This window comes from Eleutherodactylus coqui, chromosome 9, assembly GCF_035609145.1.
Source record: "Eleutherodactylus coqui strain aEleCoq1 chromosome 9, aEleCoq1.hap1, whole genome shotgun sequence".
Taxonomy (NCBI): Eukaryota; Metazoa; Chordata; class Amphibia; order Anura; family Eleutherodactylidae; genus Eleutherodactylus; species Eleutherodactylus coqui.
In genome coordinates, this window is record NC_089845.1 from 82,085,889 (window position 1) to 82,106,344 (window position 20,456).

Here is a 20,456-nt window from a genome sequence, read left to right on the forward strand (position 1 = left end):
GGTTATCAAAACCTTGACAAAAACCCTTTTCATTGTGAATTAGAGCAATTTCATTCACAGACCTGTGAAATACAGACTTATTTTTATAGATAAAGATAAATAAAATGTTAATGTCTCCCTTTCAGTGGAATTTTAGGGTTCCTGCTGATGTTGCTGTCTGTGAAGTTAAGGAGTAGTCTCTCGCCAACGCATCATCTTTCCTGGGGTTTCCTTGCTAAGGTAAGGCACCTGATGTGGTCCTCGTAGTAAAGTTAATGTACATGTTGGGAGGTCCGAATCTCTGGAAATGGGGAAAACAAAAAACATGTTTAAACCATTTTTCCAAGAGGAGATATGTGATGCCAGAGGTGTTGGACATCAGCTTATGCCCCACTAAAATAAACACACAGGCTTGACCAAAATAAGTTCTTCTGACAGTTATTTAATGTTTGTGGCTTCTTTTTAGGGTGTAGAATAAACAGTTCCCCCAAATTAAAGGGTATTGTATTTTTATTTTTAAATGTGTCTCAGGTTGTAAAATAAAAACAATAATGTAAAAATATTGCTTACATTACATGACAGGTTCTCTATCCACAGAGCAGTTAAAGGGGTTATCCAGGCAGCGTCCACCAGGGTCAGAGCGGAAACGCTGCTCCGAACCCTGTGTAGTGGCCAGCGCTTGTAATTGCAGGCTGGGGTTCCATTGATTTTAATTGAGAGCTGCGCCTGCAATTACTACACAGGGGTCGGAGCAGTGCTTGTACTCCAATCCCGTGTATCCTGCCTGGTTTACCCCTTTTTAATCTATTGATGCAACCACAGCAACAATAATATTTGAAGGCCTCTGAGAAAGAATGTCCACTTTTACTGGAAATTGATCGTTTTAATTGTAAAGTTTCACAAGACTTCAAGCCTAAAGTATACACTGAAATGGAATTTTTAACATTGCAATACCTGTATGGAGCATTTCTAAAACTGAAAACATGGCTGCATGTTATATAATAGAAAGGAAATGTTTTTCTTTCCCTTAATCACCATCTGGAACATCACCCGATTATGACAAATTGTCATCCTAGATTTGTGTTGGCACAGATTGTCTTAGAACCAGCAAATCATTGTGTTTATCCACATGTAATGGGAGAAGAGTAGAGTACAGATTATTCAATGTTCCAACATCTTTGTCAAAACTCACAAAACATAATTCAAAAGTCCAAGGTCCGCTGTGTGCATTGTGATGCTACACAATATGGAGTGCTACAGATGGCATTTTCCATTCCCTTGTGTTTTGAGTACAAAAAGAACACTGGCATATAAGTACAATGGGCATAAAAGTGCATCATAACTTTTGAAAATGTCCTCTTTGCCCCATTGTTCCAGCAACTGTGTTTTTTTTTTTGCACAGCCCTGGAATAAACTATGATAATTGTTTTATTTATCTGCCTTCACCAATGCATTCTATAGCATCAATCTACAAAATGACAGGTTCTGTTTAATCCTTGATCGCCACAGGAAGTAAGTTTACGGCTGCAGGGTACTTAACGCAACCGGACGTAAATGTACATTCTGTGGATGGTGCAAGATCAGAAGCTGAGCCGGCTGTTGCCGCTAGCCGGCCTCCTGCTGCAACTGCGAGAATACATAAGAAAACCGATCCCCGCTGTTAACCCACTACATGTCGCGATCTATGTAGATGACAGCATGTAAGAGGTTCACAGAGGGAGTGCGCTCCCTCTGTGACGTCATCGGACTCTGCAATGTAATCGCGGAGGGCCGATAAGTTGCCATTGCTTATGATCGTTATTGTTAGCGGTAAGGCATTGCAGTACAGAAGACCTGCAATGCATTACTATAGCGATCATAGCTGTTATGATTCAAGTCCCCTACAGGGATATTAAAAATGTAAAAATAAAAGTAGTGTAAAATCAAAAAAACTAAGAAAAATTCCCCATATATTTGGTATTATAATAATAATCTTTATTTATATAGTGCCAACATATTCCGCAGTGCTTACAATACAGGGGAGAACAGATACAAATATAAAAAAAAAACATGTTACATGTAGTAATTGATTGATGGAAACAGTAGGGGTGAGGGTCCTGCTCCAACGAACTTACTACAAATAGTGGGGTGATACAGAAGGTAAAGGGGCTGGAGATGTGCACGGTATGGTGAGGTGGAGAGTGTGGAATGGTATAAACATAGATAGTGGTCACATATTAAGCTGTGTAGTGGCTGAATCAGTATGACTGCAGGGGGTGGTTGATAACAGCTAGCAGCGATTGCAGTCAGTAGGACAGAGCATGTTATCAGGTGGTGCACAGAGAGGTTTGGTTTAAGGGATATGGTATGCCTCCCTGAAGAGGTGCGTTTTTAGAGCACGCCTGAAGTTCTTTGTGTCAGGGAATGTGCGGATAGTTTTGGGTAGTGCGTTCCAGAGGACTGGTGCTGCTCTGGAGAAGTCTTGGAGGCGGGAATGAGAGATTCGAATTAACTCTGATTTCGTTAGCGGAGCAGAGGGCAGCGACTGGGTGGTGGATTGAGATGGGGGAGGCAATGTAGGGCGGTGTGGTGCTATGGAGAGCTTTATGAATGAAGGTGGTGAGTTTGAATTGAGTTCTGTATATGACGGGCAGCCAGTGCAGTGACCAGCACAGGGCAGAGGCATCCGAGTAGTGGCTGGACAGGAAGATGGATTGGAGGGGGAAGACTCTATTGCTGGGGAGGCCGATCAGCAGTGAGTTGCAATAGAAGCCTTGTTACAGTGACTGGGAATTGAAAGCCGTTTCGGGGTGTTTGCACTTCGTCAGTATGCAGTAGGTTTCTGGATTTAAAAATGCAATGAAGTGGACTTTGATTATTCTCTCCTCAAGCCCTTCATTTAAATTGTCGCTGTTTTTAATTATAAATCTATTGAGCTACATGTTTTAAGTGCATTGCCCCTTTATCCCTGCAACAGTACACCTTCCCGGACAGACGTTAATACTACACTTTGTATTTTCACAAGCAGTTGTTCAACAATTGTCAATTATGTCATCATACACACAGAGAGCTCAATACCATTTTGTTGTAATAAAAAAAATAAAATCAATAGCGCCCTGGTGCCAGTTTGACAATTTAGAAAAATTTGAATTTTCACCCAAGGTAGTTATCCAGGGTTAAAAAACCCCTTTCATGTCCTTTAGAGCCCTTTCACACAAGCGCTGTCTTCCCGCAGTGTAGCCACATTCATAGCTCGTACCTACACTGCTCTAAAGATTGCGTAAACAGGTTAATTCTAACTACTTTGAAATAGCCCGTTCTCATGACCCGAGGTGCGTGGAGCATGCTTTCCAGCTTCCATAGGAGTGTATGGAAAGCACACACCAAAGATAGGTCAGATGCTATCTTTGTGCGCACCATGGAGCTGACATGCGAGTTTGCACTCGTATGCCCTATCCTTGTTGGATGTGCGGATTCCGTGCGTATAACAATTGTCCATGTGAACGCTTCTATACGAACCCATTGGTTCCTATAGAAGCGCGTTCTGTGTGCACCTCTTATTCGCGTGGACAGCGCCTTGTGAATGAAGCCTTATGTTGCCCTCCCAGAGGACAGCATAAAGAAGTGACCTACTCGCTGATTTCATTGGTCTGTCATTTATGGGTTTATGTGCAGCGACTTTTAAGAACTTACAAGTTGCTCCTGCAGCTCCCAGCAAGAGAGGAGTCCAGTTTATTCATGAGGAGCTGCTAGCTATTACACTATACACTGAGACAACTGCCAATCATGGACGGTGGGGGTAAGCAAGAGCTCATGAAGAAACTAGACTCATCTCTTGCTGGGAGCTTCAAAACAAGCTGTAAGTTCTTAAAAACCACTGCACATTAACCGATAAGTGACAGAATGCTGATATCAGCATATATAACACTACTTTAGTGAGGGCAGCAAAAAGTGCATGACAGGTTCACTTTATTGAAGAATGGGATCTGCCTAGTCAATTAGTTAAGCAATTAGAACTTCGTTCCTATGTTATAAGTTTATTCTGCATGGTACTGCTTCTATGGCTCGTTCATGTTTCACTTTCTTACTGTATGCCTATACCCTACTGCTTTACTTACCATGGTATTTTGTGTTTGCCTTATTGTATTTGCTTAATGTACTTAAGCCAGGAAAGATGAACAGACAACTAGTGCTCAGTCAACCACTAAATACATATTGCATTAGTGTAGTTACTATAGCAACAGTGTGCTTTGGTACTTCCAACAATAATTATACTTTGGAAACATTGAGTTTTTACTGGATAATCCTTTTAAGATGTTTTGGTATATGATCTTGCCAGAAGGCCACAAGAGCGCACAGAGTGTCTCGGATGTTGCACATAGGCGCTGGCGTGGAGCCCATGTTTGTCTTCCAGTTTAAAGAAATATTTTGACTCCTATTATGTATAAAAATAAAAAATTCTCAACTGATGCCCATTGATCTTTAGCTGTCCTGTTAGCCCCCAACATGTGAAATTCATAGATGGTAATGGGTATTAGGACAATGCAACCCCCCATCAGGACCTTATTGCAGTTATAGCCCACATGAGTTTATTAGCGTCTCTAGACCACTGGGACTTTTGGGAACATTCTCTGCACTGATATCAAGATTTGACACTCATAGCTCAATTTTCGCCAAAAACTGGCTTACATGCCCTGCACCATATTTATTATGTGTTTTGGACACTTTCTGAACCTCATTTGACAAGGGGGCGTGATTTAATGGAAAGGGCGTGAATTTAGTGGAGTGTTCCAGTTGTGGCAACCGAAGACAACCAGTAAGTGGTGTAGACTTAGGCACAAGTGTCTGAAGATGCGTGAGACTGTGTTAAATGTGACGCCTTTTTAGACTGCCTGTTTATACCGTCTGCCTATTGGACAGGATTAGTATATCTGCTCCAGGGGGTATACTTAAATTAAAAAGCACATCAAAACTGGAAAAACCCTCCTGAAAATGTTACTTTTTTAATTGCAGATTTTGAATTTGTCTTGTTTAAATAAATATATTTGGCACAGAACTGTCACCTTAAAGGGGTTCTGACATCAAAAAAAAAAAATTGTACTCACCTTGCCTGGCCTGGCCCGATCGCCAGGCATGTCCCCTCCAGCCGGCATCTTCTTCTGTGCCTTGTAAAAGCAGAGCAGGAGCGGTCAAAAAGACCGCTTCCTGCTCTGGTCCGTCCGTCAGGCACTTCCGAGGTGAATGGACAGGCCGCCCACAGCAAGCACGTCACAAGCCGTGCTTGCTGTGGGCGGCCCGTCCGTCCTGCTGAACTCCGAGATTCTGCGCATGCGCAGTGGAGACGCGGCCCGTCCAGACTCCTGTCAGAGGGCACCTCTCCACTGTCATGCGCGCGATCCCGGCGCGGCTCGTGCAGACAGAAGAGGAGGAGCAGCGCCTGCTGGGAGATGACCCCCCCCCCCCCCCCCCCCGATGTCAACAACAACAGGAGACAAGGTAAGTATAAGATTTTTATGCTTTAGCAGCCATTAAACCGTGGGTTCCCTGTGTCCATTAGGTAGACCAGGGAACAATGGCTGCTAAAGCATAAAAAAATTATTTGTGTCAGAACCACTTTAAGTTCAATTTTAACCCCTTAATGCCATAAATAATTTTGGGCTTAAGAACCAGCAAGTGGTTTTCCCTTTTGTGTTCCAGTGGTTGTAATTTTAAAATTTTTTTTTTTTTTGCCAATCTAGCTCAATTAGAACCTGTGTTTTGCAGGACAAGTTGAACTTTTTAAGGCTGCCTGTCCATGGGCGTATTTTCACTGCATTCCCCGCCATAATAATCCGGCCGTGGGGAACGCAGTGAACATTTTCCATAGTGTTGCTATGGAAAGCGCAGCCCCCCTGTCCACGAGTGGAGAATCCTAGCAATTCTCCGCTTGTGGGCAGCAAATCGATTCTCCGCGGTGAGGCGGTCTGTCAGATAGGCTCACTTTGGAGAACAGTCAGCTAGCTCTGGCCCCCCGGCGGCAGCTCCCGCTGCGGAGATCCGCCATGGGATATTGCTACGCCTGTGGACAGGGGGCCTTAATGGGCCAATTTAAGGTACATATAATGAACTTTTATTATTTTTATTGCTGTAGTGCAATAATAAAAAGGTATTTCACAATTTCTATTTTGGGGGCCACTACGATTCTGACAACACCATATAGTTTTTCTTTTTCATGTTTTACTATTTTGCGCTATATCACCACAATTTTTTTATTACAAATTTACCTCTTGTGTTTCACCATATTCCAGGATCAGAGCATTTTTATCTTTTCACTGTCGCTCTATAAGGGCTTGTTTTTAGCAGCAGCTTTTCTGTAGTTATTAGTACCATTTTTGAGGTTTATATGTCTTTTTGGTTTCTTTTTATTTCTATTTTGGGGAAGATAAATTACCAAAAATGTTGTTTTTTTGCATGTTAATTTTTTAGCTTTTTTTTACATATTTTACTGTGCCAGATAATTAATGTAATATTTTATAGAATGGGATGTTACAGATGTGTTGATACCATTTTTTTTTAATATTTCAAAGCATCATATAAAGGTAAAAACTTTTTAAAAAGTTATTTTTCTGTAGAAAACCTTTAGATAGCTCTGTCAGCAATGACTGCAGCATCTGCTGAGTGTAGAGGAGGGATTACATGAGCAAGTGCTCATCTCACTTTTCCCGGATGAAAAAAGACAAATCCCCAACCCCCATATGTGAAAATCAGAGAGCAAATATGTTCTCTGATTGATACAGGAGGTGATTACATGAACAAATCTCCATGTCCATCCCCATGCCCCCCCCCCCCACCCCCGGTGGGGAGTGGCAGGGGAATCCCTGATCTTTTCTACTGCTTGCTTGTCTACTGCCCCCCCTTCCCACTGTACACACACTGAAGTTACAGCTGTGAGTTCCATACTCCCGACCCCCACACTTCAAACAGCTGTAGCTTCTATCAATACTATTTGACAAGTTTATAGTGTTGTTTTACAACCAAGAAGCATGTCAGTAGTGCCGATAGAACCGGAGCCACAGCCATTCGAACTTCAATGATCCTTGTTTGTCCAAAACAGGAATGTCTTTTTCCTGTAGAAGAAACAGAACTCGTCCTAAACTGCAGAAGGGGTTAATCAGAATCATAGCAGCACATGTGTTAATATTAATAGTACTGAAAAGATTAGGGTTGTTCACACAGTTAGGGTTTTATGCAGTTTATGCAGGTTTTTTGTGCATTCTAAGCATGGGAAAAGTATAAAGAGAATGTGTGTACTTTATCTTTTTGCAACCAATAAATGTTTCTATTGGCCGGGGAAAAAATGGCAAAAACCGCAGGAAAACTGTGCTGTGTGAATAAGGCCTCAAGCCCACGGCCGGGTTGGATTCCGACTGCGAAATATCACAGCTGAATCAGATCTGGCGCCCCCACAGACCCTATACTCACCTCTCCAGATCCACCGCGAGTGTCTCGTCCGATGCGCATGCGCAGGACAGCACATGACACACCAGCGCTGGACTGTGATGCGGATTCTCGTGGTCCTTCCACTCTGTGGAAGTATCGCGGGACGGATAGCTTCCATTGACTGCAATTCTCCCCCGCAAGCGAAAAATTGCAGCTGATGTCCACTCATGGGCAGGGGAGAATTGTTTACCATTGCATGTCTATGGATGGACACTGCTGTGTAATTCGCGGCGGGTGTCTGACTGTGAATTCCGCAGCGATAATCCGTCCGTGGGCATTCAGCATAACGTCTGACATTTATTTATTACTGGTGAAAAATGTTTTGTTTTTTTTTTAATGCTTTTCCCATCTACAAACAATAGTTTTGGTCTGATAGTAAATAAAAATGACACCATATTTCAGAAAATTCCCTTTTCTTGTATATCTCTAGCTCACAGGTCCCATCAGGGACTATGGATTCTTTTACTTGGCCAGTTCTTGGCCCAATGTAACGAGCACCAGTTGACAAAGCATGTCAGTCAGCGGCCTTTTTACATTTCTTTTTCACAAGCCAAGAATTGCTGATATGGGGACCAACGATCATTCATCCTTACAGAGTTGTCATTGGGTGACTGTACACCTCTCCGTTCACATGGGGAGATGTACAGCTGAGCTGCAAGCATTTTTATGCTCACAAGTTCAAGCCAATCAGCTGACAAACAGGAGCTCGCTTTTTCGTCAGCTGATCATTTGCACTTTTACACGTCCCGATGATGGGGCAAAAGGATATTGAGGAAAAAAATTTAGCTTGATTGTCAGGCCATGTAAAAGGCCCTTAAAGCATTGGGGAGTTTCTGTCGCCTGTTTTGACTTATGGACTCCTTGCACTAATGAATGATCTTGGTGAAATGTCATTTATGCTTTGTTACACAAGTCGTTGTGTTTTCTGTATTTTGCAAGATGAATACTTTGGTATAAATGATTCTTTTTTTTTTTTTCTTTAAAAAAAAGTATTTGTTTGGAGATTTCAAGTCCCCCAGAACCACAATTTTCCAGTCTCTAATTAGCATGCCTGTTCTTTCCATGACATCACTTGTTAAAACAGCGTGAACCCTATATGAAGTCCAAGGCTCTGGCTCTCTAGTAAAGATTTAGCTTTTTTTTTTGCTATTTGTTGTAGGGAGGAATTTATATTCTGCAAGTCACAAAAATCAGTTGAACCTTAATGAGACTATCACCATCTTTTTGCACCTCTTTCCGAGAGCCGAATAATGCAATATCTGTCACATTGATTACAGTATAATGAAAAAAGTTTGGTACTGGTTTAGCCAGTAGAGCAAAATGTGATTGTTCCCAGCTTTCGAACCAACCGGAGAACCCCAGGTTTGGAACTTTCTACATGCTTCCAAAACTACACAAAGCTGGCAACCCAGGGAGGCTAATTATCTCAGGTGTGGGAATCCTCACTGAAGTAATCTCAGGATGACTAGAAGGTGTCCTCAGACCACTGGTGAGAAACACAACCAGCTACCTGCAAGACACCATGAACCTTCTGAACAAACTATCTACTATAGGTCCCCTCCCCGATGGCGCTATCCTGGCCACCATGGATGTCGAATCCTTATATTCCAACATACTACATGAAGATGCACTGACCGCCTGCCAGGCACATCTTGGGGCCATTGGGGTTGCTTCTGAATCCATGTTACAACTCACAAGATTCATCCTCACACACAATTATTTCTCCCTTGGCAAAGAGATATTCCTGCAACTCACTGGAACCTCCATGGGCAGTAAAATGTCACCACAATATGCCAACCTTTTCATGGCAAACCTGGAGAGTGACTTTCTGGCCTCCTGCTCCAGCATACCACTGGCTACATTGATGACATCATAATCATCTGGACGAACACCGAACAAGAGCTAATAAAATTACATGAGAGATTCAATGCATTCCGGCAGTAAAATGTCACCACAATATGCCAACCTTTTCATGGCAACCTAGAGAGTGACTTTCTGGCCTCCTGCTCCAGCATACCACTGGCTACATTGATTACCTCATAATCATCTGGACGAACACCGAACAAGAGCTAATAAAATTACATGAGGGATTCAATGTATTCCACCCCACCATAAGCCTGACATTAAGCTACTCGTATACCGAAATCAACTTTTTGGACACCACCATAAAAATTTCAAACAACCCAATACAGACATCCCTATAGCGGAAACTGATTGATTGTCCCACATACCTCAGATGGGACAGCTTCCACCCTAAACATATCAAAAAGTCGGTTGTTTACAGCCAGGCCATCAGATACAATCGGATCTGCTCCAACCCAACAGACAGAGAGGAACATCTAGACCATCGTAAAAGCTTATTTTTAAATCAGGGCTACCATCCCACCTCCATTAATGACCAAATCACCAGAGCCACCAGGATACCCAGAAATCAACTACTCCGATACATGGAGAAGGAGGGAAATGATCATGTACCTCTAGTAGTGACCTACAATTCACAACTAGAGGTACTAAGGAAAACTGCAGAGAAACCCCATCATACCCTACACAAGGATGACTGTCTGAAAACCAGACCCTCCCTTTCTGTGTTACAGGCAACCTCCAAATTTGAGGAACTTTATAGAAAGGAGTGCATTGCCCTCTGACACACAAAAAGGAACTTATCCCTGTAATGTAAGGAGCTGCAAGACCTGCTGACATGTCCTGACCACAGGCAGGGTACAAATCCCCAACACACAACGGGACTATAAGATCCCGGGGACATTCACATGTTCCACGTCCAATGTTGTGTACCTGATCCTGTGCAGTAAATGTCCTGTTGGGGGGCTTTATGTTGGAGAAACGGGACAAAAAATGAAAGTGAGGATGAGATCCCACTGCCACAAAATTAAGAGAAGCTTGTTAAAAAGTACTGCACAGATCCACCCAGCAGACACATCACTGTAATCAGTGTGATCGTCACTACCTCACACTGCTCTCATAGAGGGGTGCAAAAAGCTGGTGACAGTCTCTTTAAGCAAATGGGAGGGATTTTTCTGCGACAGTCACATTTATGTGTTATTAGTAACCTGTGCCTGAAGTGTGTTGCTATAACTCTTTACTATACTCTTCACTTGCAGAATGCTAGAGGCTCACTGAGAAGGGGTTAAATTACTTCATTAAAGCCGCACGCTACAGCTTAACAAAGCAAACAAGTTTCTTGTACACTTTTTAGGAGCAATGGCCTGTCTAGAGATTTCGGGGATGCAAAAGCATGAGAACGATGTAGCCTTGGAGTTGCTGAGAATGTCTTTCCGCTCCCTTTGTTTTAATATAGACGCATAGACTCATTATTTTACAGCTTACAAGACCTGGACAAGACATAAGTGTAAGTGTAGTGCAGATTTACTATGTGTTAATAGCTTCCAAAGGAAGTCCTATCTCAGTAGCTCGGTTATTGGTAAGTCTATGGTATTTGTCATGAGGAAGTTCTTATTGCAGAGATTTGTTTTTCACAGGAATATCGTGGTTTCACTTCTGCGGGGTTCCTTCCGCAGATCCGGCTGCGAATACCGGAAGAAAAAGCTCTGCATGCATTCTTTTTCTTCCATCCCAAAACCGGGCAGATGGGCAGACAACAGGCGGACTCCAGTATAGTCAATGGGGTCCACCTAGCGCTGTTCTGTTCCGTCCAGAGACCGATCCATTCGGCCATGGGGATTCCCCTTCCCTGCTCCCCGAACGGAGCATGAAAGTGTAATCCCCAGTGCAAGTGTGAAAGCCCCCTAACTTTAGTTTGCATCAGTTAAACATCTGTTATGATCAGTTTTTAACCGATCCATTTTTTAAAAATGGATCTGCAGCTCTGTTTTAGGCCACTGTCGCACTGGATTTTTGCCTCAATTGAGCCTTTGCATCTCTCTGTTCAGTTTTTGGAGTAGAGAAACATTATTAAGCCAGAAATTGGCGGTTCACTTTTTTCCCCCATTGATTTATAATGGGTTTAAAAAAAAAAAAACTGAATGCTTTCAGTTTGCATCAGTTTTGTTTTACTTTGTTTTTTAACTGGAATAAAGCAGTCTTCTGTGCTGCGCAATTTTTTTCCAGTAAAGAAGAGAGTGCGTCAAAACAGAACCGAAACAAACTGAAAGCATTCAGGTTTGAACAGTGAGATGGAGAGGCTTAGCGTAGGCAAAGCACTAGTGTGAAAGGGGCCTTACAACTACACATGCGCAGTTTTATTAAAGCAATCCATTAAATAGAACATAAATGGAATACCTTTGTAGTACAGGATTTCCATTCCATCCAGTTTTCATTTATTTTAGATGGAAAAAAAATATCCCGAGAGTCCGTTATTTTGTTTGTTTTATTTGTCAGAAACACTAAAAAAACACAGCAAGGAAGAATGCATCTGGGCAAGTAAAATGAAAAAAAGCACATACAGAATGGGAGGAACTGACTTGGGCATACTAATGGATCTCATACTGAACATGAGTCAACAGTGTGATGCAGCAGTAAAACACAATTCTGGGAATCTTAAGAGAAGCATAGAGTCTAGAAGATCATATGAGTTAATTCTTCCCCTCTACTCTTCCTTAGGCTAATTTCACACGGGAGAGTGCTATATCAAGCTGTGAAACTGGGCCTGATATTACACTCCCCAACATGCAATGTGCCTGCAGATGCGAGCCGTTTTCGTGCTGCCTCGCATCACTTCAAAGATGTAGGATTGCGGAATGTTTCCCATTGTTTTAAATAGATAAAACTCACATCGCACTTGTTTGCACATCGCAATCCGTGCGATGCTGTACCAGCCCCATTGAAAACAATGAGTGATGCGAAGTGTTCTGAGGAAATGCACAAAGATAGGACATACTGCAATTTTTTTTTACTCTTCCTTAGGCTAATTTCACCTGGGCGAGTGCGATTTTGAGTTGGGAAACTGGGCCTGATATCGCACTTAATCCATCAGCAAGAAATGACAGCGTTCCAGGGTCGAAACGTCGCGTTGATGGAGGAATAAAAGCTGCACTTTTTCACTAGATACGCCTGGAACGCTGTCATTTCTTGCTGATGTATTGATTTTTACAGAAGTCGTGGCTCCGACTTTGATTTTGGACGTGCGTTTAGTGGCCTGAAAGCCCCTATAGAAACCTTGAAGTGTGCTGCGAACCACCAATATTTGTCCCTGATATCGCACTTGCCAACATGCGATGTTCCTGCGGATGTGAGGCGTTTTTGTGCTAAAACTGCCTCGCATCACTTCAAAGAAGTAGGATTGCGGAATGTTTCCCATCGTTTTAAATGGGTAAAACTCACATTGCACTTGCATGCACCTCACATGTCGTGCGATGCTGTACCAGCCCCATTGAAAACAATGGGTGAAGTGATGCAAAGTGTTCCGAGGGAGCGCACAAAGATAGGACATGCTGCTTTTTTATTTCCTGCATCGCATCACTCATGTACATGCTTCCATTCAAAAGAGTGCGAGACGCACAAATCTCACACGATTTTCTTGTCCATGTGAAAACGTCCTTTGTCAGCCCTCATCTGGAATACTGTGTCAAGTTCTGGGTACCACACTTTTTATAAAAGATGTTGACAAACTGACGTGAGGTCAGAGAAGAGTTACCAAGCTGGTGAGCGGTCTGCAAATCATGTCCTATGAGGAACGGTTAAAGGATCTGGGAATGTTTAGCTTGCAAAAAAGGCGGCTGAGAGGAGACTTAATAGGTGTCCACAAATATCTGAAGGGCTGTCACAATATAGAGAGATCAGCCCTATTCTCGTTTGTGTTTTCTCCCTTTTAGTTTCATCCCATTGCTTCTAGTCTTTCCTTGCACAAAGTTTTTTCTAATATCTAATATGGCAGTGAGGGTGATCAATGAGTGGAACAGGTTACCACGGGAGGTGGTGAGTTCTCCTTCAATTGAAGCCTTTAAACAGAGGCTGAACAAATATCTGTCTGGGATGATTTAATCCTGCACTGAGCAGGGGGTTGGACCAGATGACCCTGGAGGTCCCTTCCAACTCTACCATTCCATGATTCTAAGATAAGCCCTTTTAAAATCTATGGGGATTTTACTGGGTGGGTTTTTTCCATTTTTCTGCTTTTTAGGACAGAACAGGAAAACGGAAGGAGACTTGGTCAGAGAAGTGGCAAATGCGGTTTAATACTGATAAATGTAAGGTTATACACATGGGCAGGAAAAAAACATGTGACCATTGTATACTAAATGGGAATTCTCCAACTAAAACTGACACGGAGAAGGACTTAAACATTTTAGTTGACAATTTACTTAACTGGAGCAACCAGTGTCAAGCAGCTTCTACCAAGGCAGAGCAGATCATTGGGTGCATCAAAAGCGGCATAGATGCAGAAGATAACTTACTCACTTTACACATCATTAGTCAAACTGCTCATGGCATAGTATGGACAGTTTTGGGGCATTGGTGCACAAGAAAGACATAATAAAGCTTAAGTGGTTTAAAGGTGGATGACCGGAGTAATAAATGGAAAGGGTAGAGTACAATACCCAGAGAGATTGGGGTTATTTGGTTTAGTCAAAAGACTGCTGAGGAGTGACCTGATAAATAATATCGCACTCTGTAACAAGGGGCATCTAGAGGGAAAACGTTTTCTACACCAACATAGGAGGAGTTCTTTACTGTAAGAGCAGTGAGACTATAGAGCTCTGTGCCTGTGTGCCTTTTTTGAGTGTAAAGGGGCCTGGATGCCTTGAGTGTAATATTATTACATGTTATGTTCGCTATATTTCTAGAGGTGAAGCAAATACCGCCCATAGCATGCTATGGAAAAGCGTTTTTTTCCTGTACATGAGTGGAAATCAATTGCAATTTTCCGCTCGCGGAGGAAAGAAAGATCGCAGCATGCTTTATTTTTGTGCGGTATCCGCACGGACGGCTTCCCTTGAAGTCAAAGGAAGCCGTCCGATCCGCAGCCCTTCCGCAATTAGCATTGTATTAAGGTTGCGGAACCGCATCATTGCCTAGCGACAGCGCAGAAAAATCTGTACAGAGCACAATCTGTTGGGTGCGGGGCCCTGATCACAGGGCACAATCTGTTGGGTGCGGGGCCCTGATCACAGAGCACAATCTGTTGGGTGCGGGGCCCTGATCACAGAGCACAATCTGTTGGGTGCGGGGCCCTGATCACAGGGCACAATCTGGTGGGTGCGGGGCCCTGATCACAGGGCACAATCTGGTGGCTGCGGGGCCCTGATCACAGGGCACAATCTGGTGGCTGCGGGGTCCTGATCACAGGGCACAATCTGGTGGCTGCGGGGTCCTGATCACAGGGCACAATCTGGTGGCTGCGGGGTCCTGATCACAGGGCACAATCTGGTGGGTGCGGGGTCCTGATCACAGGGCACAATCTGGTGGGTGCGTGGCCCTGATCACAGGGCATAATCTGGTGGCTGCGGGGTCCTGATCACAGGGCACAATCTGGTGGCTGCGGGGTCCTGATCACAGGGCACAATCTGGTGGGTGCGGGGTCCTGATCACAGGGCACAATCTGGTGGGTGCGGGGTCCTGATCACAGGGCACAATCTGGTGGGTGCGGGGCCCTTATCACAGGGCACAATCTGGTGGGTGCGTGGCCCTGATCACAGGGCACAATCTGGTGGGTGCGGGGCCCTGATCACAGGGCGCAATCTGGTGGGTGCGGGGCCCAGATCACAGGGCGCAATCTGGTGGGTGCGGGGTCCTGATCACAGGGCGCAATCTGGTGGGTGCGGGGCCCAGATCACAGTACGCAATCTGGTGGGTGCGGGGCCCAGATCACAGGACGCAATCTGGTGGGTGCGGGGCCCAGATCACAGGACGCAATCTGGTGGGTGCGGGGCCCAGATCACAGGACGCAATCTGGTGGGTGCGGGGCCCAGATCACAGGACGCAATCTGGTGGGTGCGGGGCCCAGATCACAGGGCGCAATCTGGTGGGTGCGGGGCCCAGATCACAGGACGCAATCTGGTGGGTGCGGGGCCCAGATCACAGGACGCAATCTGGTGGGTGCGGGGCCCAGATCACAGGGCGCAATCTGGTGGGTGCGGGGCCCAGATCACAGGACGCAATCTGGTGGGTGCGGGGCCCAGATCACAGGACGCAATCTGGTGGGTGCGGGGCCCAGATCACAGGGCGCAATCTGGTGGGTGCGGGGCCCAGATCACAGGACGCAATCTGGTGGGTGCGGGGCCCAGATCACAGGACGCAATCTGGTGGGTGCGGGGCCCAGATCACAGGGCGCAATCTGGTGGGTGCGGGGCCCAGATCACAGGGCGCAATCTGGGGGTGGTGGTGGTGGGGGGACAATATATTTTTTACAAGCTGTAAACTTTGCAACATTAGTTTCCATTGTAATAGGCATTATTAGCAGCAATTACTTCACGCTTTTGCCATATATGCCAGGAAAACTCCATGTGGTTACGTCAAGTGTACCCATAGGCCTGTTCCTGGAGACAATGTTCTGTGGCCTGGCAGTGCCCGGGAGAGGTGGCATGGTGACTACTTGCTAAACACTGTGACACAATAGCCATGAATATAGATGATAGTCTGTGTTCCTTGCCCGGCATACGGCCCAATCTCGTCACTGGTGTTAGATTGCAGAGGAGACAACAGTTTTAAGTGTAGTTTTATATCCACCATCGTGAGAGCGGCTCATCTGCCCCATATGTGCATTCTGGGACTGCATTGTAATTGTGTATAGTTATAGCCATCAGTGTGGCCAGCACAGTATCAATTATGGCTGTAACTCTCCAAAAAGCCAGAAACAGCCGACCAAATGCATGACATTTTAATAAATTTGGCGCAAATCACTCCAACTATCCCCTTTACTTAGATTGGCATTAGATATACCCGTCTTAGTAAATATGCGCCATTGTTTGCGAATACCGGTCATTGCTGAGTGGCCCGCGCTGCCAAGTTCTGTTATCGGGCGGCGGCTTCTTGTTGCACCCTGTGAACGACCTCTTTTTAGTATGTTCCAATTTTCATACAAGACCCCCGTGTCTTCTGTACTCAGTTGTTCTTCTTATCGCAGTCTTCAATGGTTTTCAGGAAGCAAGTTGTGTAGATATGAGGACACAGTGTTATCGCTCCCATCAGAGACTGAACCCCATAACACATGTAATGTAACTGGGGACAGGGGATGACGTTACAACATCACTATAGGTGAAGATATATGTTCTGAGGTCTATATGGCGCCCCCTATATTCCCTGCCCCGCAGCAGCTGCCGCCGTGTCTTTGGAAGGTGATACACTTTACACTATTGGAAAATCAGTGATCGCTCACAATCGTGGCCATCGTTTAAGGAGAAATCCAGACAAAAGACAAACACCGCCATGTAGATTATAGAATTCTTTATTTATTAGAATAGCAATAAGCAACATTGTAATGAAATATTACCGGCCCTTTAATAAATTACCCAATGATCACAGTGACCCTCAGGTCGGCCCACTGGAGACCACAGAACTTGCTGCGGTCCTTCTGACCAGTCCACCAATGTCCTGAGATGAGAGCCGCTGGACCCAAAGATCCAGAGGAAGGCGAAAAAACTCCCCGGAGAGTTCTACCTCAGGGGGGCAAAAAATTCCTTCCTGACCCCAGATGTGGCGATCGGGTATCACCCTGGATCCAATCTGTCCTGCTGCATATTGCTGTATGGATAGAATTATAGACCTAGGAGAGCTGATGATGTAAAGAAATATACAACCTGCTCCGAAGAGCTTACAATCTAATATACAATAGACTACCTACTCGTAAGAGCTTACAATCTAATGTACAATAGACACTCTGCTCCTCAGAGCTTACAGTCTTATATACAATAGACACTCTGCTCATAAGAGCTTACAATCTAATGTACTATAGAAAAGTTCCAGTAAACTGTTACCGTACGTCTCCCGCTACACCTCCCTCAGTCTACTGTAACGCTGCGATAAATCAGTTTACAGTCTAGTGTAAATGCTGCCGTCATCCAGTCAACAGTCGAACATCAGGAAGAGCACACTCAGTCTGCTGGCTGGCGTCATACCGCGCTCTGCCAGTCCGCAGGAAGGCTACATACCGCGCTCTGCCAGTCTGTCGGAAGGCGTCATACCGCGCTCTGCCAGTCTGTCGGAAGGCGTCATACCGCGCTCTGCCAGTCTGTCGGAAGGCGTCATACCGCGCTCTGCCAGTCTGTCGGAAGGCGTCATACCGCGCTCTGCCAGTCTGTCGGAAGGCGTCATACCGCGCTCTGCCAGTCCCCATTCCAGCTTTGCTCTCTGATCTGAGCTTCACCCCCCGCAGCTACACCATGTGTGAACGAGGCCTCACTACTGAGGAGCTACATACCTACATACGTCCTCCTCAAGACGTCAAGCTGAAGTGACATCAGATAGTTGAGGTTTAGAACTTTGGACATTCTGAACTAGTTGTGATGTCATATGATGTGTGTGATGTCGTCCTCATAACTGCCGATGTTGTTCTGTGTATCCAGATTAAAACATTAACCCATTAGTGACCAAACCTCTTTGCACCTTAATGACCAGGCCAAATTTTGGAAATCGGACATGTCACTTTGATATGCAAAACCTTTAAAAAGTCATTGTATGTTAAAGTGATTCTGACATTGTATTTTCGCCACATATTGTACTTCACTTAGGGGGTAAGAATAGACAATAGAATTTGTGTGTTTATTAACCCCTAGTGACCAAGCTTTTTTCCGTTTTTTCCTCCCCCTTTTAAAAAATCGTAACTCCTTTATTTATCCATTGACGTCACTGTCTGAGGGCTTATTTTTTGTGGGACGAGATGTATTTGTCAACTGTACTATTTAATTCTGCCATCTTTGAGGGGTCTTGTTTTTACGGCGCACAAACTGCAACAAAAATGACATGATAACTTTATTTTATAAGTCAGTCCGATTATTACGTTACCAAAATTATAGTTTGGGTTTTTTTTTGTTTTAAGCTATTTAATTTTTTTAAATTATTTTCTGCTGCCATCTTTGGCGCAGAATAATATTTTTATTTTTCCGTCGACATAGTTGTGCGAGGGCCCATTTTTTGCGGCACGTCCTGTAGTTGATATTGGTACCATTTTGGAATACATCCGGCTTTTTGATAGCTCTTTATTGAATTTTGTCTTGGAGACAAGGTGTCCAAAAAGCGCATTTCTGGCGTTCTTTATTTTCTTTTTCTGACGACATTAATCGTGCGGGGTAAATTATGCGTTACTTCGTCTCCATAGGGCACAGCAACTTGCAATGCTTTGATCGCTTCTGCAGTATGTTATAATGCCATGGCATTACATCATACTGCAATCTGGCAGGTAGTCTATCAAGCCACCTGACGGGCATGGCTTGATGGGCATTCTGTCATGACAGCCCTTGAGCCTTTCAGAAGTCCCCCAGCTGCCATGACAGCCGCGCCGCCCGCTGCAATCTCATTGGGTATTTAAATGCAGCAGTCAGAATTGACAGCGGTATTTAAAGGGTTAACAGCTCCACTGAGCCGCGCGGCTTATTGGAGCTGTTACCACCGGGTGTCAGCTGTAAGAAACGGCTGGCAGCCGCGATGTATGGAGGGAGATCGCATAGTGATCCCCCTTAATACATAACCTGTTGCCGCAGGCAGTCAAAAGGCTTATTGGCGGTCATTAAGGGATTGCAAGTGGCAAAATTGGGAAAATATTTTTGACATTTTCAACGGCAAAGTGTCCAATATGTGCAAACATACTTCATAAATTTCTGATGATGTATATATTTCCATCTGTTTACTTTATTTTGGAAGCACATTTGAAAAACTTTAGTTTTCTTTAACCATTTAGGAGATGTACAAATTGAACATTAATTATTAAAATTTTGAGGAACATTTTGTTTTCCTACACAAAACCAAGTTTGCAAAGGCTCATAGGTGTCCGAATGATAGATGCCCCCATTGTATTTTGACTTCACTTTTTTTCCTGGAGTTAATGCAATTAAAGGAGTTTGAGGGGAGCCAGGATGGGCAAGTAGAACGGCATTTATTTTTTTTGACCGCAGGATTAAAAAAAGCAACACCAACAATCATCAATTAACAACCAACCAATGCGGACAAGCCCTTTAAAAGCTAAAAAATAAACTAACACCGTATGAAGGAAGCCATGAGCTGATATTGTGGTGGCCGGTTGTCGGTGCTGCGGGTGAAGCACTTTGTGGTCTGTTCAGCCATTTCTAGTGATAAACACCCGGCTAGTGAAGTATCACAACTACTGAGAAATAGAAGAATGTAAGTCCGTATTCACACGGCGAGTGCAATTTTGGTCAGTGAGAAACTGACAATTTTCAGTGTGAATTTTTTTTTTTTTCTTCATGCGTTGGCTACATGTTTTTGTGATTTATGTTTTCGTTGATCTGCACCTGGGTTTTCTTTTCTTTTTTTTTCCCCCATGTGGTCCCCATAGTAACACACGTTAAAAATGTTTTGTCGTGATTCCGATCGGGCGCCTGCGCTGCGTATATAGAATGCACGCTGAGTGCATTGCTGACTGGTCACACAGCCGGCTATGTGATTGGTGCGGCCGGACGGTAGTCTGTGTCTGTCAAGGGAAGGGAGGAGAGAAGGAGGGGATGCCGATTCAGACAGAAGATGACCCCCATCATCCTCCCTGGAATCATCTTGGAGAGAGGAGGAAAGCCCCTGCTATCAGTCATCTCACACAGGTAGTTAAGGGTTAAGAGGGGACAGACAGACCCCATCTGCAGCAGTAGACAGAAGCTTCCAGCACCAGTGATGAAGTCGGGGATCACATGACCAGGGGTTGATCAGAGTCTGCAGGACTCTGTTGTGCTGGATATAGCAGAGCTGAAAGAGTGTTATATCCTTGCAGCAAAGATGTATCTTTGTAGTATACATATATAAATGATGGCTTGTCATGTGCATGTAGCAGAGCTGTGTGTGTAAAAATAGTGTGGATCAGGGTAAAATAGCTCGGCACCACACTGCTATAAAAGCTGTCTAAAATAAAATCTGTCTCTGTTGCCCATAGCAACCAATCA

The 20,456-nt window shown here is 44.3% G+C and overlaps 1 protein-coding gene across 3 annotated transcripts in view; it reads left to right on the forward strand.

Moving 5' to 3' along the window:
- The window catches only part of TMEM241 (transmembrane protein 241), a 109,583-nt gene that overhangs the window by 63,370 nt on the left and 25,757 nt on the right, over positions 1–20,456 (forward strand). For all 3 annotated transcript variants that reach the window (XR_010786717.1, XM_066579624.1, XM_066579623.1), the window contains exon 13: positions 126–219. Coding sequence is in view for 2 of the 3 variants with exons in the window: in XM_066579624.1 (XP_066435721.1) it covers positions 126–219 (94 nt within the window). In the remaining variant the exon portion in view is untranslated. The remainder of the gene's footprint in view (positions 1–125; positions 220–20,456) is intronic.